The sequence below is a fragment of the Camellia sinensis genome, chromosome 6 (assembly GCF_055761805.1).
Source record: "Camellia sinensis isolate YWXY chromosome 6, ASM5576180v1, whole genome shotgun sequence".
Classification (NCBI taxonomy): Eukaryota; Viridiplantae; Streptophyta; class Magnoliopsida; order Ericales; family Theaceae; genus Camellia; species Camellia sinensis.
The window spans coordinates 24,828,348-24,842,910 of NC_138966.1; the positions used below are offsets into that span (position 1 = coordinate 24,828,348).

Genomic DNA, 14,563 nt, shown 5'->3' on the forward strand with positions numbered 1-14,563 from the left:
AAAATGAGGTTGAGTTGTGATAAAATGGTTGGTTTTGATACTTCGAATTGATTTAGGAAGAAAATGGGGTCTTTACCCTAAATATCTCAAATGTTGATGTATATAAATAATTGGAATTGATGTTAGAAATGTGAAATTGGGTTGATATTGATAAGGATGGTGGAGTTGGGTATGTATTACCGCTCACATCTTGGAATTTGAAAAGTTTATCTTTATGCAAATTAATTATCTGTTTTGGGCTATCAGTGGAGGATAGCTATGATTATTGTAGAAATTGCATGAGAATTAGAAGAATGGAAGCTATTTTCTCATTTATGACATTGAGCATTGTTGCATATTTACTACATTGAAAATGTGTATTGTTTGAGAAAAAGAGGTGAATCTGAGAAGTAAGTGTTGTCTCGTTGAAATAAGTTGACATGTGTGTCCATGGTGAATGTCCTAAAAACTGCACGTTTATATGGGTGCCGATCTCGCGGACGAAATTTTCGTGAAATGACAATAGTAGTGCTTGTATAGCCTACGTTTATATGAATACCGGTCTATAATTTTCTACGAACGGAATTTCCGTAAAAGGTTGTGTTTGCTTTGACATTCCCGGAGATTGTGATTCACTACCCTGTTTCCTATTATAATGGAAATGATTTTATGAATTGTGACATTAACATGGCATTGCATGGTTTGGAAAAAGATATAAAATGTTTTGGCATGAGTATTGCATATGTATTCAGCTTATATCGTTGTTAAGATTTATATACTGTGTTGGATTATTTCTACTAGGTTTTGGCTCACCTTATATGAGAAATCATTTTTAGGTGCTGATGATATGCCTCCACCAAGATCATAGCTTGGGAGGAACTTGAAGCTGAAGGCTTCTTTTTTTATTATATGATGTATTTGTTTTGTACAAGCCAAAGGCTTTTAACTGTATTGGACTTTAAATCTATCTTTGTTGTAACCAAGCATTGTCTTGGGAAGTTGTAAACCTTTAAGGCATTTATTATCTGATTAACTTTTATTTCATATTTCTTGTTATAACACATGCTATAGATTTAGGGTTAGGATTTATGAATGTATAATCGCATGTGTTATCTTTTCTAAATCTGAATCATATGAAATGGAAGAACATTGTAATTAGAATGCTTGTCATTATTTATTTTTGAGAAAAGAGTTTGTTACTATTTATTTCAGGGCATGACATATAATTCTCTAATTAAAAATTATATTGTTGAAATAATTTGACAGTGACAATCAGAAAAAAATAATAAATATTATAAATATTAATAATTAAAATCATAAAATTTTTCACCACTATGTAATAATTTTTCAAAACCCACCTTCAATGGTAATTTTTTTAAAAAAAAATTCTTTCTAAGTTCTCTTTTAAGAAGTGCAAAAAAAGTCAGCTTATTGACTTTTTAACTTATGGATAAGTCTATTTACACACAACCAAACCTTTTAGTATATACAATTTTCTCAATACACACCACACATTTTAATTGTTTGATTTCTTCTCACTTCACACGATCAATTTTCAAAAAAATCCTAAATTACCCTCATCTTCTTCAACTCTTTAATTGATCTCATCCCAAACCCTAACCCTAACTATCATTGTCAACCACCACCTTAACCCCAACAGTCTACTCCACATCGCCTTCCTCTTCTCTAACAAACCCTAACCCTAGCCACTGCATCGCTTACCGTCAGTTGCCACTCCATCCCCTCTAATCGAAAATTCCTCCATAGCACCCATTTCCACCTTGTCGCACCATCTCTCCTCTCTTGTCACAACCAGTACTTGCTAACCCCTCTCCTAGCCGTGTCGTCCCTTTACCACATTCCCTACACCCGTGACCTATTATCCTCCTTTATCTTCATCTTTATCTTTTTTTTCGTCCAGATTTGAAACCCTAGAGTTTCTCTCTCTCTCTCTCTCTCTCTCTCTCTCTCTCTCTGCGGTGGAGGAAAGTACGGGGTTGCATTGCGATGAAGAGAGTATGGCGATGGCTGAGGTTTGGGGTGAGGGCTATCAGCTATGGTGGTGATGGATGGCAGGGCTATTTGCGATGGTAGGGATAAGAGGATGAGTTGTTTGCGATGGTAGAAAGTTGCGTGGTGGGCTGCGATTGTAATAACCCGACCCTCACCCATGTTTCTGACATACTTTTAGTCCCTGAATCTGTACCTTTATATGCTTATTGTGAAACTCCATATGGAATTAGGTTTAATTAAGAGAACTTTATGATTATAGATTTATATCTGTTTAATAAGAAAACATATCTGTCACAATTAAAATGTTTGGATTAGGAATTGAAAGCCTTAAGAGATCAATAATTCGAAATTAATTTTATATTTGAGATCAGTATAATTTTTTTAGTCATGATAAGTATTTTTGTGAAATTTCAATTATGAATGATTAAACTGATTAAATTTTATCTTTATTTACTTTTATGTATATCAATGCTTTTTATATCTTTGACTTAGGGGAAACCATCACTTAACAAAACAAAAACAAAAATAAATATCTCCTGGAGAGGGTTAGAAAGAAGGGAAAAGTTTGAGAGGAGGAGAAGGAGGCTCTTCAAAGAAGGAATTAGGGAAAATTTAAAGGATTTCAAGGTATGTCTAACTATTTCTAATTGACTCCAAGGAATTCCCCTATGTTGTTGTGCTAAATGCTTAATGGATTTGGAATTGTGTTGGATCATCTAGTGAGAATTTCACCTTACTTCCTCAATTATCAAACTTGAACCTATTTATATGGATACATGGTTGTATATATGTGTGTATGTGTAAGGAAAGTGGAAATATTGTGGAATTAGATTATGTTCATTAGTTTTGCCGATTCAAGATCCAAGTTATGTTGAGATTGAGATATGTTATAATGTTTATATACATGATTGTTAAACCATATTCTACCATTAAAAGAACCTATTTTGAGCCTTGAAGAAGTGTACCAAAAATTGGGTTTTTCTGCATTTTCGAACAGCATTCTGCCAGAATTGCTGCACGTGCGGGGCTTCTTGCCGCACGTGCGGGGCTCACAGCCGCACGTGCAGCCCAAGCTGCAAAAATTTAGTCGTTCCGTTTTGCGTGTTTTTGCCGCTGGTATTTTTGAAATATGTGTTTGACGTCTTTAAGATACCTGTAAATTTGTTCGAAGTAAAATGAAACAGGAAATGAATTAAGAAAGAACAAGAACTAATGACTAACTTATGTATGTGTACAGGGCACACTCCAGGAGGGACAAGCACTCCGTTGTAGCACTGTGAGTAATAGTACGGTAGTCGTACGTTCAATCATCGTTAATGATTTTTATCGTTAATATGCTGTTCCTTGCAAGTAATTAAGTTAACAATGGGTTGATTGGAAAATCTAGATGCATTATTGAGCGGTGTTACAGTTGACAAAGAAGACTAACATTCTGTTATTTACAAGATAGCGATAGTGATTCATGATGAACAAAGGGAACGTATAAGCACTATGTGTCACGACCCAAACCCGGCCCTATGGGTTTAGCACCGTAACCGGCCAGTAATCCGAGATTACCAAAGGCCTGCAGAACAGTAATACAGTAAGACAGAGTACAGGGCCTGGCGGAAGCCAATACAGTAAATAAATAGTGTCCATTGAGCTGTGACATTCTGTATGCAAAAGGACTTTTCACGCATTTATACATAAATAGTGCAGAACAGTATACACAATATTTACAATCATTCAACTAGGGACTCAACCCTGCAGAACAGTACAGAAAACATTCCGTCTGTACAAAACAGCACGGTCTATACAAAACAGTAAAACAGTACAGAAGGGGGAAAAACAGACAAAACACCCCCAAGCCATAGCATGGCAACTCGGAACCTCGCAGTGAGGCACAAAGGCTGGCTTGACAAAACTGGAGTAACCCTGACGCCTCTAGCTGCGGTCTGGTGCCTGTACACCTATATATATATATGAGCAGTGAGCTAAAGCCCAGTGAATAACATAAAGCGTAAAGGGGTTTAGAATGAATGTCCTTACAGTAATGAAAACAGTTCATTTCAATCAGAATTTCAGTTGCTCAGTACAGTAAACAGTCATATGTGGTACATCCATTAGCATAACAGTAACAGTAGGTCTTAAAAGACCGAACAGTAATGATGGCCATCAGTCAGTAAACAGTAGTGGTTCCACAAGGAAACCGACAGAGATCTCTGTAACAGTAACAGTAACAGTAAACCGTAGGTACTAAAGATGCCACAGTACAGTTCAGAAATAACGGACATACATTCATTCAGTAAATAATACCAGTTCAGTAAACAGTTCAGTTCAGTATTCAAAAGATAATCAGTTGAACATATCTTTACACAATTGTTACTCACAGAGTTCTGGGCTACGGTATGCTAGAGCGTGTCTCTCCAGTCGCCAACCCTACACAGTTAACGGATTGAACACACTAAGCTACACAGTTGGGAAATCTCATAACTTAATCCCTAATTTGCCTTGGTGTGTTCTACATCGATATCCTCATCAAGATGTCTTAAACTAGGCCTAAAAATGCCTAGGATGGGATGAGGATGCAAAGATGCACATTTAAAAGCATTTTCAGGATTTTCAGAAAAACAGAGTCCCGCTCGAGCTCAGGTTTCCCCGCTCGAGCGTACAGGCAAACAAAGGTACTCGCTCGAGCGCAACTTTCCCGCTCGAGCGTACTGTAAAGGTACTGGATGGGTGAAATCCCCGCTCGACGCCCGCTCGAGCTTGAGACATGACTCCGCTCGAGCGCCCAATCTTCCGCTCGAGCGGACTGTAAAACAGTGCAAGATGCTGGAAGCTCGATTTTCCCGCTCGAGCGGCACTTCCCCCGCTCGAGCGGACGACTGAAATCTGGAAATCCCAGATTCGAGCTCCAGGTCCAAAACCAAGCTCAAAAGCATCAAAACCAATCCTCTTGGGCCCATTTTCTGGAAAACGTTTAAAAACACATAGAATAACATGAATCAAGGTTCAATTTGAGAAATCAAAGCCCAAGGGTGTTTTATTCAAACCCAATTTCAAACCATTTCCCAAGAACAATCCCCAAACATGACATGCATGATCATAAATCATTTTCAAAGCTTCAATGCTGTTTCAAGAGCTCAAACCTTCAAAAACAAGATGAACTCATGGAGTATGACCAAAAGATGGACATGCATGTGAGGCATTATGAACTACAACCTCAAAACTTCAATATATGTACATGCATGCAAAGATTGAGCTTCAATTCAACAACAATGAACCAAAACATGACTTAGTTCTACAAGGAAGCATGAATCATGCAAGAATCCACTCAAAACATGAATAAGAAGACAATGGAGCTACCTTTAGTCTTGTATTTCAAGAAGGGAGCTCAAATATGCAATCACTTCAACAATTCTTCAATTACTAAGCAATTTACCAGCAAAATCAACAAGAACAATTCTCTCTCTCTCTAACTCTCCTCTCTTGGTCGGCAAAAGCAAGAAATGAGCTGGAAAAAAAAATGTTTGATTCAAGCATACCAAGGCTCTAACATGTTATAATAAGGGCCCACTAACAATGGCAAAACGGTAATTAAGTCCAACTCTTCAATTAGCTTATTTTAATCTAATTTAATCATACCTAAACAGTTCTCAGGTAAATATACCGTAAAATCACATTAATTACGAGGGTCATGGAACATCAATCGGTTTCTAATTCGGTCGCCGATACGGCCTTCAATTAGCAGTTTAAACATATAAGCATGAACAGATAATCATACAATCAAACAGATAGAATGCAATTCAACTAACATATACTCAATCAATTCGGTTTCCAGTTTCAGTCAGTCAGTTCAGTACTTTTAATCAGTTCAATTATCAGTCATTATCGGTCTCGTTTAACAGTAATCGGTGATCAATCGGTCATTAATCAGTAAACAGTATGAGGGTTGTTACACTATGGAACCATGGTATTCACGTATCTCTGAAATCATTCAATTTGTAAATGTCACTACTACAAAAAAAGTTAAAGATCACACTTTGACAAGAAAAAAATCTCACTTTTATTGAAAGTGTGATAAAAAAAATTAGATTGATATTTTAATCACACTTAATTTGATTGAGTGTGATAATATGTTTTTTTTATGTCACTTTTTCAATTAAGTGTGATTATATATACATTTTTTTAATCACACCTTCTAATTAAAGTGTGATTACATATATACTATTACTTTTTAATCACACTTTTTAAATAAGTGTGATTATATATATATTTTTTAATCACACATTGTAATTAAAGTGTGATTACTTATATATATTTTTAATCACACATTCTAATTAAAGTGTGATTATATATACACTATTACTTTTTATCACACTTTTTAAATAAGTGTGATTATTTATATATATTTTAATCACACATTCTAATTAAAGTGTGATTATTTATATATGTTTTAATCACACCTTCTAATTAAAGTGCGATTATATATACACTACTACTTTTTAATCACACTTTTTAAATGAGTGTGATTATATATATTATATATATTTTTTAATCACACATTTTAATTAAAGTGTGATTATTTATATATATATATATTTAATTACATATTCTAATTAAAGTGTGATTATATATACACTATTACTTTTTAATCACACTTTTTAAATAAGTGTGATTATATATATATATATATATATATTTTTAATCACACTTTCTAATTAAAGTGTGATTATATATACACTACTACTTTTTAATCACACTTTTTAAATAAGTGTGATTATATCTATTTTTTAATCACACATTCTAATTAAAGTGTGATTATATTTATACTACTACTTTTTAATCACACTTTTTAAATGAGTGTGATTATATATATATTTTTAATCACACATTCTAATTAAAGTGTGATTATTTATATATTTTTTAATCACACCTTTTAATTAAAATGTGATTATATATATATATTACTACTTTTTAATCACACTTCCTAAATAGGTGTGATTGTATAAAATATTTCAAATTGATTTTTATATAAAATATACAATTCACAAATTTTTAATCACATTTAATCTGATTGAGTGTGATAATATTTTTTTTTATGTCACTTTCTATATATAGGGTAAATTACACTGACACTCCCTGAGGTTTATGTTTATTATAGTTCCCCCCTCATGTTTTAAAAATTACATCTCCCTCCCTGAAGTTTAAAGTTTCATTCCAGATTCCCCCCTCAGTAATTTAATTTTTTTAAATACCAATTTTGCCCTCACTGAGTAAATTATATTGACACCTCTTACATTTTAGAAATTACAATCCCTTTCCTAAGGTTTAAAGTAGTATTATCAATTGCCCCATCGGTTAGTATTAGTTGGAAAAAAAATTTATTGAAAAAAAATTAATTGGAAAAAAAATTAATTGAAAAAAAAATTGTTAGTAAAATTTTTAAATTTCTGTTTAAAAACCAACATAAACTCATTTTTTAAATTTACCTTTTTCCTCAAATTTACAAACTGAGACAACTGTTTATAAATCAAAAAAATTATCAAACAAGTTTTTATGACAGTTTTTTAAATTTTTGTAAATATAAATTGAAAACTGAAAACGAAATGATTAACAAACAGGTTTTGGATGGTAAAAATGTCGTAAAATTAATAAATAATCAAATAAGTTACCAATATAAGAAATGACTTATCAAAAGATTCTTAGGCTATGTATGGCTGGATTTTTAGAAAAAAAAAATTAAAAATTAAAAATTAATTTGGTTAAGAAATAAAAAATAAAAATAATTATCATTTTTATATAATTCTTATCTTTCGAGTGGCTAGAAATAATTTTTTACAAATTAAATTAAAACAACCATACGTATGTACATAACCTGCCCAAAAATTAAAATGACAATTATTTTTACCCTTAAATGATAATTATTTTTTATTTTTTATTTCTTAACCAAATTAATTTTTATTTTTTTAAAAAAAAATTATAAAAATCAAACCATATGTGGCTTAAGAATCTTTTGATAAATCATTTCTTACGTTGGTAACTTATTTAATTATTTGTTAATTTTACGACATTTTTACCATCTAAAGCTTGTTTGCTAAGGTGCCGTTTGGTAACACTTACGTTTTTAGTTTTCTGTTTATATTTACAAAAATTTTAAAAACTCAAATAAAAACTTGTTTGGTAAATTTTTAATTTATAAATCAGTGGTCTCAGTTTATAAATTTGGCCAAAAAATGTAAACTCAAAAAATATGTTTCCGTTTTGAGTTTTGAGTTTTGCTTCTTTTTCCCACCCAACACTAGCCACCACTCGCCACCATTTTCCACTACCGTTTTCTGCCACCACCATCCACCACCACCACCACCACCACTCACTCGCTACCACCTACCACCTACCACCGTCACTCATCCACCCACCACTACCACCACCACCACCAGCCATCTGCCACGTACCTGCCACCACCACCCACCACCCACCGCCGCCACCACCACCCACCACCCGCCACCGTCACCCACCCACCCACCCACCATTACCACCCGCCATCTACTCGCCACTACCACCCACCCGCCAATCTCTTTAGTTTTGAAAAGATTAAAAATGAGGATTATAAGAGAAATAAATTTTTTTCTATTTATCTTTATTTCTTTTCTTTTCTCTCTAGTTAAATTATCCAAATAAGTATGTAAAATTCTTCATTATTTTTTATTTTTATTTTATTTTTTCAAATCAATCAATCCAAACATAACATGTCGACACCCCCACATTCTCAACTCTCTCTATTTTTACCCATTTATTAACCACTCACGCTCTTTGCCTCTTCACTACCACTACCCCTTTCTCTCTCTGACTCTCCGTATTCCATCCATTTCGAACCAGCTCCTAACCAGAACCTCCTATCTCTCAAAACCTCTCAATCTCTCTCTTTCTAAAAAACCACCAAAAATGTCCTCCGAATACTACTCTATCTGCATTCCTGGAAGTGGGTTCTCCATTTCTCTTCCCAGCCTGGAGCTCATTCTCTGCATCTTCCTCATTGCTGCTGTGTTTGGCTTCTGTCTCGCACCAGGCGGCCTCGCCTGGGCTCCCTCAAAGGCGCGAGCCGGGGTTCAATCAAGGTCCGCCATTCCTGGACCCTCTGGTCTACCCATTATTGGACTCGTCTTCGCTTTCGCTGGCTCTTTGACTCTCGCAAATCTCGCTAAGACCTTCGAAGCCGTACCGTTGATGGCTTTTTCGATTGGGTTCACTCGTTTCATCATCTCAAGCCACCCAGACACAGCCAAGGACATTCTAAGCAGCTCGGCTTTCGCAGATCGGCCTGTGAAAGAGTCGGCTTACGAGCTTCTCTTCCACCGAGCAATGGGTTTCGCTCCATACAGTGAGTACTGGAGGAACCTGAGGAGAATCTCGTCGACCCATTTGTTCAGCTCGAAGAGAATCACTTGTTTCGGCGATTTTCAGCAAAAAATGGGGATCGAAATGGTGAACCAAGTCAAGGGTTTGATGGAGAAAAACAGAGTGGTTGAAATCAAGAGAGTTTTACATTTTGGGTCTCTGAACAATGTGATGATGAGTGTGTTTGGGAGGTCCTATGATTTCAATGGATGTGATGGGTTTGAACTTGAGGGTTTGGTGAGTGAAGGGTATGAGTTGCTTGGGATATTCAACTGGAGTGATCATTTTCCTCTTCTGGGTTTGTTGGATTTGCAAGGTGTGAGGAAGAGATGTAGAGAGCTTGTTTCTAGAGTGAATGTGTTTGTTGGGAAGATCATTGAAGAACACAGATTCAAGAGGGCTAAAAATGGAGGTGTTGTGGGTGGTGGTGACGATGATGACTTTGTTGATGTTTTGCTTGATTTGGAGAATGATAACAAGCTTAGTGACTCTGATATGATTGCTGTTCTCTGGGTATTTTTCTCAAACACTCTCTACTAATAAACAATCTTTGTATTTGTTTTTTGAATATTTGTTATTTTAATCTTATTATTGTTTTTTGGAGTAGTTCTTATTATTGTATACTGTTTGTGTAAATGCATGGTTGAAGTAATGGATCTGTTTTATGCTCTTTTTGGGATCTTTGAAGATATGGAGAATCAGAATAAAATTTTTCCCTTCTTTCACATGTTGATATAGAATTTGTGTTTTTGTTATCTTGTTTTGTTTTGTTCTGTTTTCTCCATTTTAGTTGAAAAGGCTAGAAGTATCTATTAATGGTTTGTGCTTAAAAAAACAAAAGATTATAGAAATCTATTTTCTAAAACAAGTTTCATGGCTCTGTCTGGTTTGGTTTTCAGTAATCTTTTCAGAATTATTTTTTTCTGAAAATTTAAAACATAATTTGGTGAAAAAAATAAAAACTATTGATCAATTTTTTGGGAGGCAGAAATAATTTTAAATAAATTTGGGTCGTGGTAGTTATATAACTATTCCAGACTTTCCCTTTTTTAAACTTGTTCTCTTTTGTGCTCTTTTCTTCTTTTCTCTTTCATCATTTCATCTTTTTTTTCTCTTTCTATCCACTCTCTACTTATATTTTTTCTTATCTGAAAACAGATACACCAGCACATAATTATTAAAATCTTAGTGGAATTGCTCAACTCTCAAATACTAGAACTGTGGGGGATTGTTCATTTGCTTAGTCTTTTGGAGTTGACCTATCTTGACTTGGTATATTAATTGCTTTTCTTTCTCTACCTTGATTTGAGCTTTAATTTTTGTTGGAATTTAGTTTAGTTTACTCTTTGTTGATGTGTTGCTATAATAATTTTTTGACAAAATCTTTTAAAGGCTATGATTTACTAATATGTGTTTATATATACTGTTCAATCATGTTCCATATGTATATGTCATATTTATATATGGTAATACAAACATTTTATACTAGTAATAATCAAATTCATTATTTCTTTCTATTGATGCAGGGAATGAAGAGTCAGTGTGATGAGAAAATGTTCAATTTTGTCTTTTGTAAGACAAGAACAGTCTCTACAAAAATAGTACGTTTTTTCATATGCTTCTAGCGGTTTCTAAATTAATTTGTTTTTTTATTTTTCAGGTCAGAAATTTCTTGGAGAGATGCAAAATATGACCAAAGAATTCAAGAACTTAGTTTTTTCAAGTTTTTTTTTTTAAAATATATGTAATCACAGTTAAAAACTTTTTATTAATTTCTTTGTACATACTTTTGAACATTTAACTTTCATTTATGAAATATATTCCGTTATTCCATTCAATATATGGTTGTGATTCAAAATATAGTATATAGTGTGTATTATATTCTTCAAATGCGCGTACAAAAATAATATTGATTATTCTTTAAATATGTCAAATTCTTTTGTTCTAATCATAGGTTTTATTAGTTATTAATCACACTTAAAAGATGTGATCTAAATGTTATTAATCACACTATATCTAAATGTTTTTAATCACACTTAAAAGGTGTGATCTAAATATTTTTAATCACACTATCTAAATGTTTTTAATCACACTTAAAATGTGTGATCTAAATGTTTTTAATCACACTTAAAAGGTGTGATCTAAATATTTTTAATCACACTTAAAAGGTGTGATGAAAGCATTTTTTAATGACACTTAAAAAGTGTGATTAAAAATGACCATTTTTAATCACACTTCCAAAAACCACACTTTAATAAAACTTAAAAGGTGTGATTAAAAAATAAACATCACACAAAAAAAGTGTGATCTTTATCTATATTTGTAGTAGTGTGTGCTTATCTCTCATTAATAATTATCAGAAATGTCCTGTTAAACTTAAGTTAGCTATGTTAACTCATGTGAATGATGTAACGGCTACCAAGTCAACTATGGTAACATATATGAACGATCAAACAAAGGTGTATGCTTCTATATGCTATTAATAGATCAAGTGAACTACGCCATTTCTTAATGAATAATTAGTTAAGACCACGGATTGTTTTATACGTTAATACCTTCTAAGCATTATAATAAACAACGGATTGATTTACGAATGACCCAACCTGAAGACAGAATTAAATATCAATGACCTTGTCATGTGACTCACATTATGATGTAAACTGTTCTGTCTTTGGTAAGTGTACTGTAATGACATGATATAACAAGAAATGCTCTATGTTCTGATATGTTACGTTTTGACTTAATGAATAGTTGTCCATATATATAAAGTACTCATGACATCCGTAGCACATGGCCCTTACCCAGGGGTAATAATATCGTGGTTCAAGGATGTTACAAGTTTACATATGTTACAAGTTCAAGTATGCACAAGTTTAGGTATGTTACAAGTTCACGTATGTTATAAGTTCTCAGTATCGGGGGATTCCTTTATGGAACCAACAAGAATACTTTATATTGATTTGTTAGCGCTAGCGAAGTGCCAAGTATAATCAAGTATGAATTCTGATTTCTGTTTATGATTCAAGTATAATGCATATGTATGAATTTGTTTCCGTTTATGGTTTGACATAATATGTATGGTTTGGCCTGTAAGACTTATTAATTACTGGTATGGAACAAAGTGCTACATTGTGAGTCACCTCTAGAGTCCATGTGAGACACCTCTTGAATCCATACATATATGAACTAGGCCTAAAGCCAATCTGGGCCTATGGCCATTCTACATGATCTATTAGGCCAGAGGCCATTCTATATTTTTGGTATGGAGCAACGTGCTGTACGGAACTAAGTGCTGCAGTACAAGTTACCTCTAGAATCCGTACGAGCCACCTCTTGAGTCCATACATATGTGAAAGTTATGAGGCTAAAAGCTGTTCTGTGAAAGTTATGAGGCCTATGGCCATTTTGTATGATCTGTAAGATCTGTTAGTATGAAACAAAGTGCTGTACGGAACTAAGTGCTGCAATGCGAGTCACCTCTAGAATCCGTGCGAGCCACCTCTTGAGTTCATACACACAAGTTTAAGGGCTTAATGCCAATATGTTCAAGGGCCTATTGCCACTTTGTTCAAGGGCTTAAAGCCATATGCTTCAAGATATTATGTTTTAAGTCATTATGTTTCAAGACTAGGCCTAAGGCCGTTCTAAAATTAATCCAGAATCAATTAACCTTATGCCCTCTTTATTTATGTATGCATTGATATATGTTATAATTCAAGTTGAGCATTGCATCGTTTATGTACTATTATTCACTGAGCTTCGCTCACTTTGTGTTATGTCTGTTCTGTAGGTAATTACTTTGGGAGTTCGTCTTAACCCTTGATGCTCACCCTTCAGTTATCAACCCGAGTATGCCCAGGCACCCAGACCAAGCCCATGCCTTTACGTGAAGTTTTGTTAAAATTTTGGCTTGCACTTTAGTTAATTTCCTTAGGTTAAAATGTATGTATATGACCCATTTCCTTACCAATGTCTGGCTTTTCGCTCAATATTGTGTATGGGTATGTATATAAATAAACGGCTCTCACGTATGTGATCCTGGCATGTTAGTTTTAGCTCAATGAATATTATTCTATGTTACTTTGTAATATTAAATGTTTCCGTTTAGGCCCCATATATTATGTAAATCAAGTTAGGTGTATGTTTCTGCATAGGTGATGCCCGAACTTTTAGGGGCGAGTTTGGGGTGTGATAGCGATGGTAGTTGGGGAGGACTATGGTGGTGGCTGGCGACAACAGTCGGAGGTGGGGGTCAGGCAGCGGAAAAGGGAGGCGGTCACTAGTGGTAATGGTGGTATGCATGGAGAGTGTATTGAAAGAGTAGGGTTTAGAAGGATGTCTAAATAGGTAATTTGCAGGACCGGCTCTGACCTAAGGCAGGTAAGGCTTGTGCCTTAGGCCCCAAATTTTGGCCTAAAAATAGGGTCCCAAATTTAAAAAATAGTTATAGGCCCAACTTTTTTTTTTTTTAAGATCAATTTAAAGGGCCCAAAATGTTTTGTTGGGCCCATGCATAATTTAGCCCATATTTATATATAAATATGTTTGGCCCATATTTATTAAAATGAAAATATATAACAAAAACAAAAACAAAAAAACAAAAACAGAAAATGTGTTTGGGCCCAACCCAAACCATACATACAATATACAACATCACTTCAGTGCATTGCCAGTGTGCTTTTGCTTTCAATCTCTCTCTTTAACGAAGTGATGAAATGAAGACGGAAGTATGTACACCAAGTTGAAGGCAGACGCAGAGCACAGCATTGTGAGCAACTTACTCTCTCTCTTTCACACACTCCTCCGGCGATTCACTCTCTCTCAGACACTCTCTCTCTCATGGTAAGTCCTCTCTCTCAGTATCAGATTTTATTAAATAAAGTTGCCATAATTTTTTTTCTATATTCTTTCTCTATCAATTAGGCCTCGTTTGGCAAGAGGCTATTTTAGCCAATTAGCCAAAAAGTTACTAAATTAGCCAAAAAGCCAACAACCCATACAAAAAAGTCAAAGATTCTCTTTTCTCTCTACTTTTTGCACATCTTTTCATAATTAGCCAAAAAGTCATCCCAAACATACAAGTTTTTTTTACCTACCTTTTTAGCCAAATAGCCAAAAAGTTACTAAATTAGCCTGTTCCCAAACGAGGCCTTAGTAGAATAATAAATTTGCCCTAATTTTTTTGTTACCT

The 14,563-nt window shown here is 34.1% G+C and overlaps 1 protein-coding gene across 4 annotated transcripts; it reads left to right on the forward strand.

Moving 5' to 3' along the window:
* The first annotated feature begins 8,785 nt into the window (after window positions 1-8,785).
* LOC114306354 (cytochrome P450 78A5-like) lies at window positions 8,786-13,426 on the forward strand. Of its 4 annotated transcripts, none has more exons than XM_082873031.1 (4): window positions 8,786-9,885; window positions 10,531-10,644; window positions 10,899-10,973; window positions 13,163-13,426. In XM_082873031.1, exons 1-4 carry the CDS (start codon window positions 8,920-8,922, stop codon window positions 13,193-13,195), a joined length of 1,188 nt encoding a protein of 395 aa, XP_082729157.1. In that variant the 5' UTR covers window positions 8,786-8,919; the 3' UTR covers window positions 13,196-13,426. The 4 variants fall into 4 exon arrangements, with proteins under 4 accessions (XP_082729157.1, XP_082729156.1, XP_082729159.1 ...); XM_082873030.1 differs by lacking the exon at window positions 13,163-13,426 and adding an exon at window positions 11,033-11,220 and having other exon boundaries at window positions 10,899-10,944; XM_082873033.1 differs by lacking the exon at window positions 10,531-10,644.
* The last annotated feature ends 1,137 nt before the right edge of the window (window positions 13,427-14,563 follow it).